Consider the following 23,203-nt stretch of genomic DNA (forward strand, 5'->3'; position numbering starts at 1 on the left):
ATTCCCAAAAATGTCTGTGCATTTGAGTAAAAACAAAATTTTGGGGGGATATTTTGGAATATTTTTGATCTGCAGTTGGTTGAATCCACGGATACAGAAACCATGGATATGGAGAGCTGACTTATGTGTGTTTGTGTGTATATACAATATATATATTATATTATATGTGTGTGTGTGTGGACAGTGTGGACTCCCTGCAGGAAATTGTGTATATATATTTATATATATATTATATATATACACATTACATATATTTATATATATATACATTATATATATTTATATATACATTATATATAGTATATATGTAATATATGTATACTATATATACACACATGGTTAGAGGGGGAATGTATTAATTTTCTAGTGCTGCATACAAATTACCACAAACTTAGTGGCTTAAAACAATACACATTTATTATCTTATAGTTTTTATGGGTCAGGAATTCTGGCACAGCTTAGCTAGGTCCTCTGCTTTAGGATCTCTCACACGGCTGCAATCAACATATTGGCCTTGCCCACATCATCTTGCTTTGTGCTCTCTTTGTGTTCAATATGGCACACAGTCCCTCACCGGTTAGTTGTTAAGGTGGGAACTATTATAGTTTCATGAAGGATGGAAGCATTCAGAAGATACTCTACACACTATTGACTGACCTTGTGGCTCTGCATATGCTATTGCCTTTTAAGAAAAGCTCCTTAAGAAGTTCCAAATGCAAGGGCCTTTATTCCTTATCTTAAAATAACCATATCCTTTAAATCAAATGAATTCCCTTCTGTAATTTTAATGGGAGAATTATAGGAGATGTGAGGATTTGATTTGGATTTAGCTACAAGAGAAGAGCTAGGATGTTCTAAAAGCCAGAGGAAAAATATCACTTTGCAGAGAGTGGAAATGAAACTGTACAGTAAGGTTCAAGTTCTAGTTGAAGATGATTGGCCAGTGGAGAAGAAGAGGAAATGTTTTCAAGTCCCACATGGGTGGGCTGGCATTAAAGGTGTCCCACAGCTGTCAAAGGTCAGCCAGATCCTCTGGGACAGAATTTCTCACCAGTCTATGCCCTTTCATCTGGTTCCTCCCCCAATATAAGAGCTGGAAAAAAATTTAGTTTTAAGTTCAGAATCTCCATTTGAGAATATTTGGAAACCATACACTCCACAATAATTGTTTTAAGTTTTTGAAGACCTGTTAACCTTTTAATGTTTCAAAGAGATCCTTCTATCAAGTATGAATGGAGGGAGAACAAAAGGCCATGTGGATAAAGAACCCTTTGTCCTCCTTTGGGAATTATTGGACCATTGCAATTTCAAGACACATCCAGGGAAGCTGACATTCTGACTTCCCATCTTCCACCCCATAGATATGTTCAGTTTATCTGTACCCTGGTTGCCTGGCTGAGTCTCAGGAATGTTTGTATTCCAGGTGATGATCTTGCTGTGCAATCAGCAGAGTTTCATCTGCACTCACGTTGACTACTGCCATCCCCACTGCTACCTGCACCACAGCCGCTCCTGTGCCCGACTGGTCAGAGCCATCAAGCTACTCTATGGAGACAGTGTGGACTCCCTGAGGGAAAGCAGCAACATCAGCAGTGTGGCTCTCCGGGGCAAGAAACAGAAAGAAGTAAGTAAATGACCATTGAATGATATTCTAATACTAGACACATGATGTCCTAACAATTTCTTCTCTGGAAATAAGAATTTTCAAGCAAATGCAATTGTAACAACCAGGTCTGTGTGTGTCTAAACATAAGCAGAAGAGATGTACAAGAAAGACAAATGTTTTGTCTTTCTTGTCCATGAGTAAACATGGAATCTTTCCTCAGGTTTTGTCTTATTCTGTAAATAAATATGACTGCATAGGGATGATGACGATGACGAATAAGTTATTGTGTTAGGCAGAATAATGCCTCTCCCACAAAGACATTCACATCCTAATCTCTGGAAATTGTGAATATCTTCACATGGCAGAAGAGGTTTTGCAGATGTGATTGAAAATTTTACAGTGGGCATCCAGCTGTGCTTGATGTCATCATAAGGGTCCTTATAAGTGGAAAAAGGAGTCAGGAGGGTCAGAGCCAGAGAAGGAAATGTCGTGAGAAAAGCAGAGGTCAGTATGATGCGGGGCCATGAGCCAAGGAATACTGGCAGCCTCTAGAAGCTAGATAAGACAAGGAAATGGATTATCTCCTAGAGCCTTCAGAAGCAACCACAGCCCTGCCAATCCGTTTTAGACTTCTGACCTCCAGAATTGTAAAATAATAAATTTGTGTCATTTTAAGCTATGAAGGTTGTGGTCACTTGTTACAGCAGCAACAGGAAACTAATACAACTATGTACTAAAAAATATGCATAAATGGGCCCACTGTTCACAGCCAAGTAAAAGAGTCATCTAGGTCAAATCAGACTAAAGGAAATTGCTTCAAGCAACTATTACATTTTTCAAGTATTCAGCTGCCCTTTTCTGAAAACTACCCTGAGCAGCTGAGCTGGCAGGAGATGAAGACAGTGACCAGGGCTGCTGTGCTTCTGCCAGGGAAGGCCTAAATTTTCCACCTGCCCCTGAACAGGCGTCACAGCCAAGATGCCTGACTGAATGTTGTGGCTGCCCCTGCAGCTGCTTTTCCTAAGTGGTTTTGCAAAGAGATTTTTATATAACACCTATTCATTTCAACAGGCGTTTATTATGTGTCCTCTGTTGGCACAATATTAGGCTAGATATTCTGTTAAGGAAAAAAAAAACTAGAAGCAGAAAATCTTTCTAAGGAATTTGCAAACCAGGTTTGGCCTGGGGAGGGGGTAAGAGATAATATGTACATCAAACAATGAGAGAACATGAGCAATAACAACAAAAATCCAGTTGAGTCGTGTAGCAATTTGTTATACCTTAGTGCTCACAAAGGGATTTTTTAATTACAACTTTTTTATTATGAAAGCAATACATGTTCGTTGAAGAAATTTTTAATAATACAAAATATTCTTTAAAAATTATATATCTGATGTACCTCATAAGTGTGCAAGTTCATCCTATGGGGTATGATCTTTTAGTATTTTTTCTAAATGTATGTGTGAGGGTATAAAGTAAGTACATTTCATTGACAAGTGCCTTTTGATTCTTAAAAACCATTGCAAGAGTTATTTTATCCCCATTTTACAGGCTTTTCAACTGTGGGGGCTCAGAAAGTTGGGATTATCCACACTTTATATCTATAATGTATTTAGCTAGACTTTAACCTTAGAAATATGGAACATCAGAGTCAGGGCTTTTTAAACTAGACTGTCTTGCATTTCATGTTATGCAAATAATACAAATTCTGAGGGGAATGAAGGTGGAGAATAGACCAATGTGGGGTACAAATAAACTACTAAATAATGACATAAAAAGAAAAAAAGTAAATACGTTTGTGTGTGCATACATGTATATGTATATACATTGTATATATATTTCAAACATAAATGACACTGCATTTAAAGAAAATCTATTTTTATTTATGTAAATTCTTTCTTACTATAAAAACTCCCTTAGCTTTAGGTTAAAACCATATATGTTGAAAGTTTCAAAAATATGTGAGCCTAAATTATTGATCATTGTTCTCCATACACACTTCAGAATTTCTTACTGCTATGTTTTTTGCTAGCACTAGGCCTCTAATCTAACATAGCCCAACCCAAACATTCTTTAAGATCCAACTTAAATGCCATCTCCTCCATGAAACTTTTTTGATTCTTCAAGTGTTAAGCACAGGGCCTACTGCAGATGGACACTAAATGTTATTTTCCTTACTTCCTTCTTCAACTAAATTATAATTGTATTTTACTCATGTTTTCTCATTCTTCTTTCAATTATCCATCCATCCATCCAGCCAGCCAGCTGTTCATCTATTCAACAGACTTTTAAAGAACCTGTGGACCATGCTGAGCCCATACTTTGCGCTGGGTACAATAATGGGCAAAAAAAAAAAAAAAAAAAAAAAAATACAGTTTGTACCCTCATATACTGCACATAATCTAGTCCAAGACAGACATTGATCAAATAAAACTCCCAAATTGATGTAAAATTACATCTGCAATAAGTGAAATAATGGAGACCTACACCGTGCTAAGAGAGTTTATGAATGAGGCTTTGGTCTTGTAGGGGAAAATAAAAGACAGCCTTTCCAATAAAGTGACAGGTGAGCTTTGACTAAAGGATGCATAGATGTTAATTGGATACAGATTTGCCAACCAGCAAGAAGAGGTGAGTATGAAGGGCCATGGCTGGAGCACAGAGGACTGTGATGCATGATGAAGCTGCACAGGCAGCTCGAGACCAGACCATGTGGGACCATGGGAAGGCTTTCATTTTATCCTACGAGCAGTGGCATGTTCTTGCACTTAATTATAAGCTTTTTGAGAACTGAGGAAGTCTTTCACATTTTGTATCCTGCATGATAACCTAACAGAGTACTCACTTATGTAATAGTAGAGCAGTTATTAATATTAAGTGAGTGAGTAGAGCTGTAGTCCTAGGGTGTTTCATGAGTGCCCTCCACTCTGCCTCAACCAGGCCCCTGGCCTGAAGCAGTAGAAAAGGCTTACCAACCTTCTGCTATTGCTTATGTTTCTGAAAAGGAAAGGGAAAGTAAAGCATGAATAAGTGCTTCTAACTTTAACATATTGTAATTAGTCATTCAGGTAGAGAGCTAAAAAGATGAATTGACTCCTCTGTGATAAACATTTTATTTCCAAAATGCTAGCCTCCTCCACAAGCTCTTTGCTTTCTCTCATGATACTTTTCATTTGCCTGTTGTGAATCTGCCAGATAAATGAACAATGCCCACATTTCCAGATGAAAAATGAAAACAGAGTGGGCAATAAAGCAAGAGTAAAAGCAGTATTCTGAATAAAATCGTGTCTTATGAGCAATTGATATTTCATTCCTGTTTTCTTTTTAATTGGTTTTTTATGGCAGAGTATATTTGTGGCAGCTAGTACATTTTGTAACCCATCTAATTCTGATCAATTTGCTAATCTACATTTCAATGCTGAGGGACTCACTGTACAATCTGTTAGTCTATTTTAGTATACTTCCAAAATTGAGGGTTTTTAAAAAACAAAATGTCATTCTACATGTATATATCACCTTTACCAAAGAATTCTGAGATTTTTCCTCTATGTCTGTACTTTGTCCAAAGCTATGTTATAAATAGGATAAATGTTTAATTAATGCTTGTTAATTTAAAAAAGGAGCAGATTAAATTTTTTCCTCTTTCAACCAAAAAGGAGAGAGGAACAAATTGTGATACATGCTCAAAAAAATAAAGGACACAGTGTGGGTAAATTCCATAAAGCAAATTCCAGTGCAAATGTCAAGAGGTCAGCTGACTTCCTGCAGAACCAACATTTTTCCTAAAGCTATCTATGAGCAACATTATTGTAAGGCCAAGACCAGGCCCTGGATCTTAATTTCATGGGCCAGGATGACTGTCCACTATAACTTACATAATTCATGTGTTAAAGGCGTATGAGGCATAAAGAGTCTAGGTTACCTTTTGAGAAATACTGCATTTCTGTTGGCATAAACTTCTTCCCAGAAACGAGGAAATCCCTTTCTCAGAGAGCCCAGTAGGCTGACTTCAATTTCCCCAAATTTTAAACACCTTGTTACAGTGTTAAATTCTTTTAGAATTAAAAAAAGAAGAAGAAATATATAAATACCTTGTTATTTCCACACTGAGTCCTCCTTCATGCATGCATTTCCTTTTCTATTTATCTTGACTTTTCATTTGTTTACTTGTTTGTCATCTGTCTTTCCTACACTTCTCTAGGAGTGCAGGCACCTACTCCAGAAGTTAGTCTAGTTTCTGGCATATGGTTAACTCAAAAAATATTCTTGAATTATTCAATGAATAGGCAAAATTTTATTTAAAACCATTATTATTCCTCTCTAGTCAATAATTTTTGTTGTAAGGAACAGAAGATTGAACTTGTTCAAACAATTAGGGAGATTCTTCAAAGGATACAGTAGAATCTCATGAAACTAGGGACAGGAAAAGAAACAGCTAAGCCTCAGGGAAATGAGAACCAAAGCTGCTGTCCATTTCAGGATGAACATAGTCTTTCATCTCCGCTTCTTTCCGCATCATCTCCATCCGCACAAACATTTTATCCCCTGGCCAGCTCCTATTGCTGTACTCATCTTGTACATAGACTGAAAATTTCAAGATGGCATCATTATTTTTCTGCACAGCAACCATCACTAAATGATTCAGACTGTTTCTCTTAATTCCCTAGGACAGGAATTTGAGGGGGCCATCTCTTCCTCTTTTGGGCCAAACACCACAAGTGATAAATCCTTAGCCAGTCAAAAAATTGGTTTTGCATTGGTAATCTAATCAAAAGTGGTCAGGATGCCGAGAGGAGTCACAGAGTCAACTAGGATGGATTTTTCTAAGACATATACATACGAAAAAATGTCATTGGTCCAAGTTCTACCCTATCCCATAGCAGGGATTCCCAAGTAACCCTGACAGAGCATGAGGCTGCATAACTGCCTCCCATTGAACACAGCTCCCTCTGGTAGAACCACCTCAACAATGACTGAGTAGAGGAATTAATCACTAATTTATCAATACCAAAGGACAGAATTTATCCCTAATCTCTATTTATCACTAATAGAGGCATCTACTAGTGGTCCTTTGAAGAGTTTGAATTTCACTGAACTGCAAGATACACATAGTGGTTGAAATTACACATCAAGCAGGGAACTGTAGAGAAACTCAAGACTAGTAACCCAAGACCAAAGGACAGAATTTATCACTCTTGTTTCCAGAATTTATCACTATTCTGTCCTTTGGTCTTGGGTTGCTAATCTTGAGTTTCTCTACAGATCCCTGCTTGATGTGTCATTTCAACCACTAGGTGCATCTTGTAGTCCAGTGAAATCTCTAACTCTTCAAAGGACCACTAGTAGATGCCTTTGGAACTAGTCTCCTGCTCCTTCCAGTAGTCTGAGTTAGGAGTCACACCAATAGAGGGACTTTAAGACCTTTACAAGAGTGTACCCAAACCCATCACACATATACCCCCATCTCTGTGATATCTATCTTCTAATCAAGTCATTAAAAAAGAGTTACTAGCTTATCACCTTGATGTGAAAGCCCTTGCAGCTTCCTTCCTTTTCCACTAAAACAAGCACCCTAAGTATCATGAGGCCACCAGAACACACCATGCTTCCTAAGGTAACATGGTAGGATATTAAATATTTGAGGAACTTGACTTATACTTTGGTAGGCAGAAACACAGGGTATCAGGGACAAATATAAATGCTCATCTTTTTTTTTTTTTTTTTTTTTTTTTTTTTTGGTGTGCTGAGTATTTTCCTGTATCTGCCTGGTTAAAATTCCTGTAATTTAATCAAGAAGTATTATTCAAAAGAATTCCTGGAGAAAAAATGTCCAACCAAAAGAGAAAGTGGTAAAATATTTGCAAAATTTAAGAATCATATTTTCAAATAATTGTAATGGAAAAATACTCTTTATAAAATCATAGTAAAGTGAATAATTTAAAATTGTGTGCCACACATAGCATCATCACAGTTGTGCTAAGATGCATGGGGGAAAAGGCTGAAAGGAACTAATAATGGCTATCATTGGGTTGGGGATTGTATTAGTCTGTTCTCATGCTGCTATAAAGAAATACCCTAGACTGGGTAATTTATAAAGGAAAGAGGCTTAATTAACTCACAGTTCCTCAAGGCTAGGAAGGCCTTGGGAAACTTACAATCATGGTGGAAGGCAGCCCTTCACAGGGCGGCAGGAGAGAGAATGAGTGCAAACAGGGGTACATTTATTATTTTATAAATATAAATAATAAAACAGAGAGGTGCCAGTTTTTAGTATCTTGACTCTTTTGCAAGGGTCAGATACACCTCCATATTAATGTGGAAAACTATTGCTATATATGATTTTAGAACAGTCTTCAAATTATATAAAATGGGCATGCTATTTATGCTATATATTGCTTTCACATTCACAGGGGAAAAAAGCAAAGCAATAGTTATCTCCCCAAATAATATGTGTTCCCACGTATGCACCTCCATGATTTTTTCTTTAGAAAGCACAACAAGAGCCCTGATTCACTTGTTTTCAAGTAGGTTCATTTTAAAAGTTGGTTCTATACTCGTCACATAATAGATGCATTTTCTTGGGTCGTTTTGTCAGAGTTTTGAAAGACTTTCTTGGAATATCCATGCACTTTTAGATTTGCCTTTTCTTTCAAAATATCTTTATCCATAACACTATGAAGCTCTGTTCAAAAATTCTTAAGAAGTTCAGTTTTTTTCCCTTGGCTAGAGGGAGAAAGTGTTGCACTGACATGGCACTGGAAAAACAAATGAGCATTTATTCTGTTTGAGGAGAACGATTCCCTCTTTGCACAGCCTGGAGTGCAAAAATAGGAAGAATCAGGACTCTGGATAAATAAGCCTGCCTTCGTTAGGTTCAATCCTTCTCCCAGCTGCATTATTCAGTCCATCCCTTGGCATTTAAGGAGTTAGAGGAAGAAATTGTCTTATTCGTCCTTATGTAGATGAATCACCTGGTTGAGGAGACAATTTTTAAGAAGAGCTGCTGCCTCTTACAGAAGAGTATGGTTTTTGAAAAGAAATCATTTTACCTGTACAACTCAGTCCTTGATAATGGATACTATGAACTCATGCTTCCTTGATGGGTCCTGTATTTGACCTTTAACTTCCTAACACTTCTCTATGAAATGTTTTCTCTCCTTTATGACCAAGTCGTTCAACTTGCAGCATCCAACCCTATGAAGGGACTATTGGATAGAGTGGATTTTATCTGACTAAATATTTTAAAAGATTTGTGTTTTTTAACTGCTTGATGAAATATAATTAGCCCTGAAATGGAAATGGGGAGATCCTTGTCCTTTCCTTTTTCTGCTAATAACTAGCTTTGCAACTCAGTCAAGTTCCTCCACCTCTCCAGATCCCAGTTTCCTCAAAGGTCAAAGAGGAATTCATTACTCAATATCTCTAAGCTAATTTTTATTATAAAATTAACTGCTTTTATAAATAAACTGCTTTTATAAATTTTAGAAAATGTGGACCCACAAAAAGGCCTTTAATTATCGCTTCCACTAGAAGATGGTTGCCTGGAGAATTGCGGGGACATATAGCACTGTTGGGTTTTTAGAAAACACATCACTCTTCATTACATATCCCTGGTCTTTTCAGTGCTCAGATAAGTCATGCCTGAGGACACCTTCTCTAAAGAAGAGAGTTTCAGATGCCAATCTGGAAGGAAAAAAAGATTCCGGAATGCTGAAGTACATCAGACTTCAGGTATTGGTACCTGGATCAGAAGGATTCATGGAACTTTTAACAGGGAGGGGACTCCAGACAGCCTATTTACTAATGTTTGGGACATACAACATCAGTTGGTACAGTGTCGGCATAAAGCCCCTTCAGTTGGTGAGCAAGAGTGCCACCAAGTGTGCCAGGAAAAAAAAATCTCTTCTTGCTAGATAGCCAGCTTCCACAGACAAGGCTTGGGAACTTTGGTTCGAACCACAGCTCTCCCCACTGTCTTCATTGCAGGAGAGCTAACTTCCCGCATGTGTGTAACAGTGACACTTACGGGTTTTGGAATGAGACAGTCTAGGTTCACATCCCATGTCTGCTGCTCTGGCTCTGGGACCTTGGGCAAGTTATTTAATTTCTCTTGATCTTAGTCACCTCATTTATAAAATGGGGGTTACAACACTAGACCTGTCCCAAGGAATTATGGCATGGACTAAAGAAAATGGTTCATGTACCTACTTATCCAGTGCTTGACACATTGTTATATTGTTATTACAACATAAGCTCTAAATCATTGTGTTCTCCCCCCAAAAAAAATTGTTCATATTTTTCTGGAATGTGAAATGATGATGACTTGTCTAGAACCTATATTTGTCACCCAAATTGTCAGAAATAATGGATAAAGGATTTTGTGGGTTAATCTGGGGCAATAACCACAATGTATTATGTATTTCAAAGGGAAATGCCATGCATGTTCACAATGGGCTTTTTCATCAGTTACAGGCTGCTTATAGTTTTTGGTGGAAATCTACTATTAGGAAGGAAAACGGGATCCTTTAAAAATCTATGAAGACTTTTAACACAAAGATGTATTTCCTGGAGTCTTTCTTTTCTTGTGGAGTTGTACTCAATATATAGTTTACTCCTTGGTGGTTGCAAAGCAATTTTGTGGTGAAAACGTCATAAAATTAGTGTATTTTTTTCTAATTATGCTTCAGTTATAAGGTATAAAGCTTATCTATCATATGCCATGTCAACTAAATATGCTCCCATTTTAGAAAGCATTTTAAGGTCACTTAAGGCAAGCAGAGAGAGGGGACGTGGCTTTTAAGTTTCAAGAGAAGTGCAGTATTCACTGTCTTAAAAGATTTTAAAACATGATTTCCATCTTTTCCCAGGTGATGAGCTTGTCGCCTGCTCCCTTATCTCTGTTAATCAAGGCAGCACCAATTCTGACAGAGGAGATGTACGGAGACATCCAGCCAGCTGCCTGGGAGCTCCTGCTCAGCATGGATGAGCACATGGCAGGGGCAGCAGGTAAAGAAAGACCACCTGGAACCCTGTGCCTGCTGCCACTGCCGTTACTGATCCAAGTGTTTAAATAAGAGAGGTGTTTCCATTCTATTTTTGCTCCTAGGTCAAGTTAATGGCAATTGCTATAACTGTAGACTCTAGAGCTGTGTGCTATAGGAAGGTAGACCCAGGGTTTGTGTGCTCCCTTCCAATTTCACCATATGGTCTGCACCATAGCATATGTCTCTCTCAGGGTGTTACCAAATTATAGAGAATGATTTTCCCCAGATCCTGCACTTTCACTATATTTCACAAGAGACAAAATTCTTTTTTGTGTCATCTCCTAGATTTAACATGCACCACCGTAATTAACTTTATCAAATCTTATGTGAGTAATGTTCTGTGTCCAAAAGGTAATATCAAAGCAAATGTATTAAAATTTAAGTGATTTGTCCAAGGCCACATAGCTAGTTAGTGATAGAGGCAAAATGTGTATTCTTCATTTTTCCACTTTTTATACAGATCGCTAAATTTGTATGTGGTTATTTTAATTTCAAAATACATGTGATAAAAATTCAAGTAATACAAAATTGTATGAAGCTAAAAGTATTGCCCTCTCTCCTATGACCCGCCCCCCTCTCCCCATCCCCCAGCCCCCTTCCCCCTCCCAGCACCATTCCTTTCCCCAGAGGCAACAATTTTTAAGTTTCTCAGGAATCCTTCTAGGGTAAACTGTGTGTGTGTGTGTGTGTGTGTGTGTGTGTGTGTGTGTAAACACACACATATATGTATGTATATATGTAAGTTGTGTATTGAATGTTTTGTTTTTCATGCAAATGGGACATGCTGTAAGTGCACTTTGAATTTTTTCATTTATATCTAGAAGACTGTTTTTAAATATCAGTTTACAGTTTTACCTCTTCTCTTTTTAATGGCTACAAAATGTTCCACTGAATGAATTGACATATTGTAATTTATTTAAACAAGATCTATTGATGAAAATTTAGGTGGAGTTCAGCCTTTTGCTCTTTTATACCATACTGCAATAAATATCTTGGTAAAATATCTTTGTTCACATTAAAGCTTAGGTTTTTGCTTCTCAGAGAGCGCTGTAGGAGTTCAGGGAATGGCACACTCCCCAAATGTGGGATAGTCATGGAAACTTCCATGGAAAATATAAACAGGTGGACGGGGCTTTAAAGAACACCTAGAAGTTAGCCAGGAAGGGAAGATGGTGTGTGCAAAACTGGGAGGCCGAGGCGGGCGGATCACGAGGTCAGGAGATCAAGACCATCCTGGCTAACATGGTGAAACCCATCTCTACTAAAAATACAAAAAAAGTTAGCCGGGCATGGTGGCAGGCACCTGTAGTCCCAGCTACTCGGGAGGCTGAGGCAGGAGAGTGGCGTGAACCCGGGAGGCGGAACTTGCAGTGAGCCGAGATTGTGCCACTGCACTCCAGCCTGGGCGACAGAGTGAGACTCTGTCTCAAAAAAAAAAAAAAACAAAAAAAACTGGGTGAATGTGGACGTGCACTGGGCTTTTTGGAAAGCCTGAGGAGACTGAAAACTAACATGGCTAGCATGGCTTTTGTAGAGGGGTCACAAGTCCATAATATTAGAAAGGTGAGTGGGACTCAGCTTGTAACCGACTTTGAATGACAGGCTTATGATTGTGGACCTTCCACTGAATTGTGAAAAACCAGTGGTGGTTTCTGAGCCATACAGCAATGTTGTATACAGAGTGTGAATTGTTACTAAGTTTGATACTGCAGCAATATGTGGAATACTTTGGTTTTAAAAATAGTGTTTTGTTGTAGAGGAAGGATGAGGAGAAGTTGGCTAATGGGTACAAACCTACAGTTAGATAAAAGGAATAAGTCCTAATGTTCAAAAGCATAGTAGTGTGACTATCGTTAATAACAAAGTATTGTATATTTTAAAATAGCTAGAAGACAGGACTTGAAATGTTTCCAACACATGGAAATAATAAGTACTCAAGGTGGTGGATATTTTAAGTACTCTGACTTGATCATTACATTCTATTCATATAACAAAATACCACATGTACTCCATGTGTACAAATATTAAGTGCATATTTTTAAAATAAATTTTTAATTTTTTTTCAAAAAGAAATAGTAATTTTTAGATGAAGGAGAGTTGGTAATATATGATTGGTGACATGACACTGAAACTAAAGAGGAAGGCCAAAGTTAGAGGTAAACATGGGGAACAAGTTGGTATACATGGCAGCTGAAATAGTGAGAGTAGATGGGCTCTCTGGGAGAGGGTTAGTAGAGAAGAAAGAGATGACGAGTGACCACTAAGCCACTGGTCTTCTCCATATCTAGAGGACCAGAGGAAGAAGCCCAGCCAGAAAAAGTGATCAGAAAAGTACAGAACTCAAATAATCTCAAGCTGTGGAAGCAAAGGAAAATAATTCTTCAAGGAGATTATGAAGGTATTAAAAACTGAAAGGAAACAAATGGTATACAAATACCATTGGATCTGAGGATTCGTGAGCATTACAAGAAAACTTTTTCAGTAGAGATTAAGATAGAACTCTGCAGTGACTTAAAGAATGAGCCTAGTGTTTAAAAATTGAGGCAGGGCGGGTTTCATTTTAAAGAAAAGCAAGGAAAGGAGAAAGAGTGGAGACTTAAACACCTAGTAGGCTAAAGAAAAGTATTATCAAAAGATAATGATTACAATAACTAGATCATATGCATTATCTTATTGATAAACCATTCTATAGATGAGCAAACTTGAGTCAGGTAATTGAAAGGACTTATCTAAGTTCACACAGCTCAAAGGGCAAGGAAACCAAACCCAGATTTTCTGACTGCACAGATAGATGCCCTTCCCATTACAACTACATTGCCTCTATTTTTAAAAAACAGTATACTTTAGAAATGCGTTGTACTTTTCACTTCACAAAGCACTTTCTCATATATTCTTTTATTTTATTCTAAAAACAACTTTGGAAGCAGGTATTAGTATTATCATTATTGTTCTTATTGGGAGGTTCACCAGTAAAGAAAATCGCAATCTAAGAGAAGTTAAGAGGCTTGCACAAGATCTCATGGCAGAGAAGTATCAGAGCTACTAGGATTTAACCCCATTTCTTCTGGCACAACTGCCTAAGCACATTGTTAGGCTCTGTGAAAGAGAACATGAGAGATTCATGACATACTCATGTAGGGTATGTTTTTATAACTGCCACTGGCTCCTCTATCTGTATTATAAAGTGTATTTATAAAGCTCATTATTCATTAGCTTTATAACCTATCATGGAACCTGGCCTTTCACTTACTGATATTTGGCTTTTCACAATAATTTTTCATGGTATTATGACTCATTAAATCTCTTTTGGTTTCTCAACCTCTTCTATCTCTGGGAAGGATATATGTTTCTAATAGAGCCTATGATGTGGAATTTTTAAAGTGTAGCTAATGTAAATGAGGTAGTTTTTAAAGGATAACTTTATTTATTGTCCTCGGGTTACTAAGAGATGACTCTAGCTATCTCCTAAAAAACATATTTCAGGATGTACTTTTTAAATTTCATTTGCTTCCTCTGGCATTCACTTTTCACTGTGAGTCAAAGGAAACTTTGCTTAGAGTGAGTGATTCTACTGAAATGTCATGTTGTTGCTGCCCTCGCACCAGCTATTGGAAGGTTGTGGGTGGTACAAAGAAGGTTTGCTTTTGCCAGTGCTGGTAGCCTAGCTCCATATAGCTCAGGAGTCATTTTCAGAAGATAGAAGCAGTTTCCACTTCTCCCCAACCCCAGGAACTAAGCAATATTTTAAAAGCATAGCTGATGAATTGTTGACTGTCTCTAGCTGCCATGTTCCTGCTGTGTGCAGTGAAGGTGCCTGAGGCCGTGTCCGACATGCTGATGTCAGAGTTCCACCACCCGGAGACTGTGCAGAGGCTGAACGCTGTCCTCAAGTTCCACACGCTCTGGAGGTTTCGCTATCAGGTCTGGCCCCGGATGGAGGAAGGGGCACAGCAGATTTTTAAGGTGAGGGATACTTCTCACAGAGGAGTTACATTAGCAAACCCAACCCAAGGTTTGTTTAAACCGTTGAACCTCAAAGTCACAATATGTGGCCAAAGATATTCTTCTTTTTTCTCTCTGATCATATAAGTAAACCTAACATACATGAATGCATTCCTACTGTTAAAAAATTAAAATATAGAAGAATATAGAGTAAGAAAATCAAGTCTCTATAAACCTCAAAATCTCACCAGCATTCCCAGAGGTAAGCATATGAAAGTCTGGGGAATTATCTTCTAAACATTTTGCTATATATAAACTTACAGGTGTGTTTTGGAGGATGGGTTGATAAACTCAAATAGAGATCATTTGATTGAAAGCCTTTAATGAATTAGTAAATTGAGGCCCAGATAGGTTCATCTTGTGCTCTATAACAGAAAATCTTGGCAAATAGCCCTTTTCTAAAATTCTTGTTCATTCTGTGTGAAGTCACTTGGATCATTAACACTTCCTGAGAGAGATTGTGTCACCATTATACTTCAGCCTCATTCTAGCTTATATTCCCTCTCACCTAATTTTTCTGATGTCAACTAACAGATTCCGCCTCCCAGTATCAATTTCACCCTTCCCTCGCCGGTGCTTGGAATGCCATCTGTCCCAATGTTTGACCCACCGTGGGTTCCTCAGTGCAGCGGGAGTGTCCAGGACCCCATTAATGAAGACCAGTCTGTGAGTAACAGACACTTCCAGGTTCCATGGTGTACGTGTAAAAGAGAACAATTAATATTTGTGGTAATTTGTTCATTCTCATCATAAGAATGTAATAATAACACAGAAAGTCAGCACAAAAGATCTTTGTCCTTGTGACTATAATAGAGAGAATAATATCGAGTAGCGAGCACTTGCAGATCTCAAAAAAAAAGTCTTGTTTTATAATCAAAGCAGAAGCCACCTTTAAAGCTACTAAAAGCATTAGGCATTGATTTCTTGGCCAAAGGTGGCCCTTTTGCCTCTATTTATTACAAACGAACATACTTATTTAACCAATAATACACAAGCCAAGTTAAGGACCCTGGCCCTGAAAAAAATAAGAAAAAGAAGAGAGTTGGCAGCTATTTCCTTGTTTGAACCTTAGTTTATTCTTCATTTTGTTGATCATCAGTGTCATCATCACAGACATCACTCTGAGACCCCTGCTCTTATTACTGCTATATGTAATATAACTCATAAATGGTCAGATTTAGAACACAGTCCATTTATAGACAAAAAACAAGAATATGCACCTTTTGAAAAAAATTGATCTTCAGAATATGCCTTTTTCACCTGTTTAATAGTATTTTTCTAAATTACAAGAGTAATGTAGAAAATTTGGAAAATAAAGCAAAAATAGAAAAAAGAACACCTCTTTGCACAAATTTATCATTGTTTCCTTGCATAAATTCCTATGGGATTTATGGCAATAATAAAATAATAACCATTAAAGGTTTTTGATGCATCTCACAAAATATCCCCAGAAAAGTTATATCACTTTGTCCTTATAGAATAGAATTGAAAAGTATCTTATTAACTAGTGTTATTATTTTAATTGCCACTTTGAATGGCCAAAACAACTTACTGTTTATTTTATTCATACTTCTTTGAAAAATTTAGTTGAATATATGAAATTAGTTTGAACATCTTTGCATATTACTCATAGTATTTCTAGGCATTTGTCGCTTTCTTTGGAGAACTGTTTTTTAAACTCTTTCCCATCACAATATGCCTATTTTATTTTAATTCTACCTTCATATCTGATGGTACCTTGCCAAAGAGAAATACACACCTGGTTCTTCTCCCATATGTGCAGTAATTTCAGCATCTGAACCACCAACATAAAGTTATCTTTGATTTTTCTCCTGAAGAGGTGGTGGGTTCATCTGAGCCAGCCACAATCTGTATCCCAAGCTCACTGTGGATTTGAAATCAAGTACCTTGATTTTATATCCAGTTATCTTTCTCATTCCACAGTTCTTACCTTATGCCTTAATATAATAAACCAGCTTAGCTACCTGGCTCTGAAAATGGATTGTACTAAAAGTTCAAAAATTAGCTGGGCATGGTGGCAGGCACCTGTAAACCCAGCTACTCAGCAGGCTGAGACAGGAGAATCGCTTGAACCCAGGAGGTGGAGGTTGCAATGAGCTGAGATTGTGCCATTGTACTCCAGCCTGGGTGACAAGAGCGAAACTCCATCTCAAAAAGAAAAAAAAAAATGCTCTTAATTGCTACTCTACCTTTCAACATAGGAAACCTTTAGTCTTATGTTAAGATCCTCCATAAAGGGATTATCTACAAATGCAGCCCTGTAGAAGAGTAATCAACATCCCCTGCCTGTCTCTTGAACCCTGTGTGACTATAAGCCAACAAAGAGTTCTGGAATTGCCATTGTGCATAAACATTACTTCAAGTGGATAGAGAAGAACTCCAGTGATCACTTCCCTGCTCAGAGGCCACTGACTCTGTCTCCAAAGTTCTTGGAGCTTGTCTGGGCATAAGCATCGTAATTAAGACATGAATAGAATAGCTGTTTTACAGTGAATCTTCTTTTCTTCATTGTTCCTGATCCTTCATCTATGGAGGAGTGAGTTTTTCTTGGTATTTTTCCAGTATGCCTTGGCTACTGTTAAATAGAGTCAGATTTTACATTCAACCTTAGTAACACTATCAGCTCTCATATTTTTCATTCCATAACTTTGTTTCCACAAATATTATTAAGTGTTTATAGTGTGACAAATACTTGAGCTACAGAAATGAAATAAGCCATATAACTAACTGGCTTATATGAGAGATCTCTCTTTCTTCGTCCTTTCCATGATTCTGACTTTCAATTTTATTAACCTTATGAAATAAATGTTCTTCTTCTTTTTTTTTTTTGAGACAGGGTCTCGCTCTGTTGTCCAGGCTGGAGTGCAGTGGTGTGATCCCGGCTCACTGCAACCTCTGCCTCCTGTGTTCAAGCAATTCTCATGCCTCAGCCTCCTGAGTAGCTGGGATTACAGGCGTGCGCCACCACGTCCAGCTAATTTTTGTATTTTTAGTAGAGATGGGGTTTCACCATGTTGCTCAGGCTGGTCTCGAACTCCTCACCTCAAGTGATCCACCCGCCTCAGCCTTCCAAAGTGTTAGGATTACAGACGTGAGCCACCACACCCGGCCTGAAATAAATGTCCTTTCAAAAACAGTTCAAAACATTCTAGAAAGAAATAGAGTACTTAAAAATTTTATTTGATCATAATATTTAAAGAGCAAATCATTGATATCCCCGCAAATCCTGAGATGAAATAGGATTCCTTCCAGAAATTATAGGTGTTCATGAAGAATCATTCTGATTGAATGAAAAAAAAATAGCTTAACCATACACAGCTTGGAAATTTGGTAAAAAGACAAATATCCATGAAACTGGATCATGGGTATCCTAACATTTCCTGAGGACAAACTACTACATTTGTGTCATTCATTGGAACACTCTTTATGCCTGTGACCTTGCAGAAGAATTGCTATTAAGTGAACTTGCCTTTATGTCTCCACAGAAATCCTTTTCAGCCCGGGCTGTGTCCCGCTCCCATCAAAGGGCAGAACACATCTTAAAGAACTTGCAGCAGGAGGAAGAAAAGAAACGACTTGGTAGAGAAGCCAGCCTCATCACCGCCATCCCCATCACCCAGGAGGCTTGCTATGAGCCCACATGCACGCCCAACTCAGAACCGGAAGAAGAAGGTGCCCTCTGCACACAGGACTTCTTGGGGGGCTGAGTCTCAGGGAAATAACGTGCTCTGAAATTAACATTGACAATTTTATGTGACATGAGGTGATATGCCCCCTTCCATCTCTCTCTCACTTCCTGACACTAACCAAAGAAAGAGAAAAGTTGTTTTCTGAAGTTTAGAGTTAGCCATTTTCAGAGGAGGACATTAGTTACATTAAATGAATGATTCAGGGAACTGTTGAATCCACTATGTGTATTAAAGTAAATGCAACCAATCTTTCCTTAACTACTTTCAACCTTCACAAGTGCAGTTTGTCAGTTGGTATCAAAAATGATTAATTAATCATTCTGAATTGAGTGATTCTCTGTCCTGCTTTTGTAAAAACTTCAGGGGATATTTTCTGTCTTTCCTCTGTAGGGCTTTTTTAATTTTTATTTTTCCTTTTCTAAGTACACTCAAAATTATTTAAGCCTTATGGTCTGAGAGCAGTATGCATTTGTGATACAACAACAATGTGATAATAATAACTCTTTTGTTATAAAGCCAAAGTTCACATTCCCCATTTTGTTTGCCAGTAGAAGAAGTCACCAATCTGGCATCCCGTCGACTGTCTGTGAGTCCATCCTGCACCTCCAGCACTTCCCACAGGAATTATTCCTTCCGCCGCGGGTCAGTCTGGTCAGTGCGTTCAGCCGTCAGTGCTGAAGGTGTGTCCTCTTGCATACGTTTTATTTCTCCTGACTTATGTGTTTTGAAACACTTTCCAGTTAATATCATTATCTCACTTGATTACATTGTCTTCATTAAATAACTTGTCTCATGACTTGACATTCTAAAAAAAATTAGCATGGCATCCTTTAAAAAAAATTGTTGATTTACCTCAGCAATTGTTATTTTTAAGTTGGCTCTATTTTAATTACATTGCATGTAATCATATTGCTGAGGGTTCAGAATACATCATTCTAGACAGTTAATAGTTTTCCACCTAGCTACAGTACATTACAACCAACTGGGAAGCTTAAAAAAAAAGTTCCTAAGACCAAATCAAAATCTCTGAGGGTAGGACCCATCAGTGTTTTTAAAACCTCCTCCGCTGATTTCAGTGTGTGTCACTAGTTTTTGTTTTTGTTTTTGTTTTTATTCATCCCTGTGGGTATAAAGTGGTAACTCAATGTGATTTTTATTTGCACTTCCCTAATGACAAACGGTATGGAGCATCTTTTCATATGCTTATGGACCATATGTATATCTTCTTTGTAAAAGTATTCATTCAAATCTTTTGCCCACTTTAAATTGGGCAATTTGTCTTTTAACTGTTAAATTATAAGAACTATTTATACATTCTGGATATAAGTCACTTATCAGATATATGATTTGCAAATATTTTCTCCCATTTCGTAGTTTGTCTTTTTACTTTCTTCACTTGATCTTAGCCAAAAGGCTGAGAAGCGAGTGTCTTTTTTACTTTCTTAAAGGTAACTTTGAGGCACAAAATTTTTTATTTTAATTAGGTCCAATGTGTGTGTTTTTCTTTTGTCATTTGTGCTTTTAGTGTCATATCTAAGAAACAATTGTCTAATCCAAGGTCGCAATTTGTCTAATCCAAGGTCACAATTTGTCTAATCCAAGGTCACAAAGATTTACTCCTATGTTTTCTTCTAAGAGTTTTTAGCATTTATATTTAGGTGTGTAATCAACTTTGAGTTAATATGTGTTATGTTATGAGTTAGAATTTTGCATTTAGATAACTAGTTGTCCCAGCACTATTCATAGAAAAGACCATTTTCTCCATTGAATTTTCTTGGCACCTTTGTCAAAAAGCAATTGAACATAAATGTAGTAGTATATTTATGGTTTTTTAGTTCTGTTCTACTGACCTGTATGTCAATCCTTCTCTCAGTACCATGAAATCTTGATATGCAGATATTTGTATAATTGTTGTGTCTTTCTCATTGATTATTTTATCATTATAACATGCTCTGTTTTGCCTGTGGTAAAAATTTTTCACTTACAGTATACTTTGTCTGATGTTAACATAGATACTCCACATCATTTTTTATTGCTGTCTGTATGGCATATCTTCTTTCATCCTTTTCTTTCATCTTATTTGTGTCTTTGAAACTAAATTACGTCTCTTAAACATAACAGTTGATTCATATTTGTTTGTTTTTATCCATTCTGCTAATTTTGCCTTTTGATTAGTCAGTTTACATTTATTGCAGTTTTGGATAAGGTAAGATATGTGCCTGCCATTTTAAAATATAAGATATGCCATGTGAAATACATAGTTTTATTTATATCTTTATCTTATAATAACTTTATAAGATAATATGTTTTATATAACATAACATTATATTAAAATAAAACATATTTATAATAGCTGACAAAATCTTTGTCTAGTAAGTCCAACATTTAAGCTTCCTCAGGGTTAGTTTATGTTGACTGCTTTTATTTCTGTATATGGGCAATATTTTCCGGGTTTCTTATATGTCTCGTAACTTTTTATTGAAAAATGGACAATTTAAATTATATAATGTGGAAACTCTGCAAATCAAATGTCCCCCTTTCCTCATCAGGATTTTTTGTTGTTATTGTGTTGCTATTTGTTTGTTTAGTAACTTTCCTTGACTAATTTGTAAAGTCCATAATAAGCCTTTGTTGAGTGTGAGCACTGAAATCCCTGCTCAGTTACATTAGTGGTCAGGTAATGATGAGACAGAGATTTTCGTAAGTTCCTTGAACTAATAAGTCTTCCAGCCTTTACTGAGGACCACTTTGGGTGTGTTGAGGCACATCTTCAGTGTTCCAGTAGTTTAAAACTCTGCCCTTCATTTTTGTACTTTCTGCTTGTGTAGAGCTTCAAGGTTAGCCAAACATGAGAGATGAGGAATTTCTCAGGTCTTTCCTGGGCATGTGCACAACATGTACATATGTACAGCCATCTAGATAACCAGGAATATGTCAGTGATTTGCAAGCCCCCTAGAAATCTCATTCCCCAGATTTGCCTTTTAAGATTTTTGTCAGCCTCCAGCTTCTCCCAACTCATATGAGCACCTCAGACAGCTACAATGTTAAATAATTGTTGCTGATTTTTTTTTTTTTTTTTTTGGTAAATGCCCTTGGGATAAAGCTGTTTGCACTAAGCTTTAAGTCAAGCTAAATAAAGACAAATCTTATGAACAGGGATTTTCCATGGGTTTCTAGATAGGTCAAGTAGTGACAATTCTCTGGTGTTGAGGCTTTTAGGGGGCTCCAAAACTGCTCTGCCCATCCAGTGGCTGCTAGGCTGCTGGTTTTAACAGCTACCATGGTTGCAAGGTTGTCAATTTTCAAGGCTCCTAAGGACCTAGGAAGACAGGGAGGTGAGTAGGGCAAGTTAAAAAGCCAGAAATACCACTGGTCTTTTTTCCTTTTTTTTTGTTTGTTTTTTTTTTAATACATGCTCCTCAAATAGTTCCAAGTTTTTGGTAAATTTTGAAAGCTCCGAAAAAAGTGTATTTCACAGTATTCTCATTGCTTTTACGGAAGAACAGATTTCAGGGATCTATACTCCACTGTTGCAGAAGTGCTTGGTCCACTATATATATATACATTTTTAAAGATTTCCACATGCATCTACTACGAAGCTGTGTCCAGAATTTATTCCTTCCAGCGGGTTCTTGGTCTCGCTGACTTCAAGAATGAAGCCGCGGACCTTCACAGTGAGTGTTACAGCTCATAAAGGTAATGCGGACCCAAAGAGTGAGCAGCAGCAAGATTTATTGTGAAGAGCGAAAGAACAAAGCTTCTGCAATGTGGAAGGGGACCCAAGCGGGTTGCCGCTACTGGCTCGGGTGGCCAGCTTTTATTCCCTTATTTTATTTTATTCCAGCTTTTATTCCCTTATTTGGCCCCTCCCACATCCATTGGTCCCTTTTACAGAGCGCTGATTGGTCCATTTTACAGAGTGCTGATTGGTCCATTTTACAGAGTGCTGATTGGTGCATTTACAATCCTTTAGCTAGACACAGAGCACTGACTGCTGCGATTTTACAGAGTGCTGATTGGTGCATTTACAATCCTTTAGCTAGACACAGAGTGCTGACTGGTGCATTTACAATCCTTTAGCTAGACACAAAAGTTCTCCAAGTCCCCATCCAACCCAGAAGATCAGCTGGCTTCACCTCTCAAAGCCCGGACTGAGAATGACAGTATAAGTCTCTTACCCTCTAGTCCTTCATAGGCCTTCTAAAATCCCAAATAGTCATGTAAGTTTTAATCTGAGAATCAAACACTCACAATTCTTTAGTGCTTTAGAAAAGTGACATGTATATTTTCATATTAATGAGCTGTTAAATCCCTTTTCTACCTTCCTTGCCTACTAAATCTAACCTTTTTCCTTTATTCCTATATGCAATTATATTTATTTTTAATTTGTTATTGTATTTATCAATGAGGATGAAAACATTAATATGGGTGGGCTATGTCATTCTTATCCTAAATGCATGTGTGTTTTCTTCTACCCCATATTACTGCTTACTATCTCTCACACACTCACATGCACACAACCAGTTGCATCTATGAAAAATGTCTTAGTGTCCGCTTAGAATTTTATCTTCATTGATTTAATATTGTGAACTGATCCACTTGTCCCAGAATGTCTGTGCTTTGCTTCTCTACCAAACAAGAATAATGGTACTCGGAAAGTGGGCTGTTTTTTTTTATTTGTTATAAAATGAAGAGGCACTTTGTGTAACGTAATCTTTTTTAAGATGTTGGCATTTTCTCATTGCTAGGATTATGCTTTTAAATAAGTATGCCTTGAACTGAGAAATGTTGCATTAAAATTATATTACTGAGGCCAGATGCAGTGGCTTATGCCTGTAAT

The 23,203-nt window shown here is 37.4% G+C and overlaps 1 protein-coding gene across 19 annotated transcripts in view; it reads left to right on the forward strand.

Moving 5' to 3' along the window:
* The window catches only part of UNC80 (unc-80 homolog, NALCN channel complex subunit), a 228,567-nt gene that overhangs the window by 132,225 nt on the left and 73,139 nt on the right, over positions 1–23,203 (forward strand). For 16 of the 19 annotated variants that reach the window (XM_009444163.5, XM_003309448.6, XM_054680141.2 and 13 more), the window contains 7 exons: positions 1,424–1,624; positions 9,230–9,337; positions 10,474–10,612; positions 14,432–14,613; positions 15,187–15,318; positions 18,159–18,345; positions 18,911–19,042. In XM_009444163.5, the coding sequence (XP_009442438.2) occupies positions 1,424–1,624; positions 9,230–9,337; positions 10,474–10,612; positions 14,432–14,613; positions 15,187–15,318; positions 18,159–18,345; positions 18,911–19,042 (1,081 nt within the window). The remainder of the gene's footprint in view (positions 1–1,423; positions 1,625–9,229; positions 9,338–10,473; positions 10,613–14,431; positions 14,614–15,186; positions 15,319–18,158; positions 18,346–18,910; positions 19,043–23,203) is intronic. The other 3 variants (XM_009444164.5, XM_054680140.2, XM_009444173.5) reach the window with 1 other exon arrangement.

The sequence above is a fragment of the Pan troglodytes genome, chromosome 13 (assembly GCF_028858775.2).
Source record: "Pan troglodytes isolate AG18354 chromosome 13, NHGRI_mPanTro3-v2.0_pri, whole genome shotgun sequence".
NCBI lineage: Eukaryota > Metazoa > Chordata > Mammalia > Primates > Hominidae > Pan > Pan troglodytes.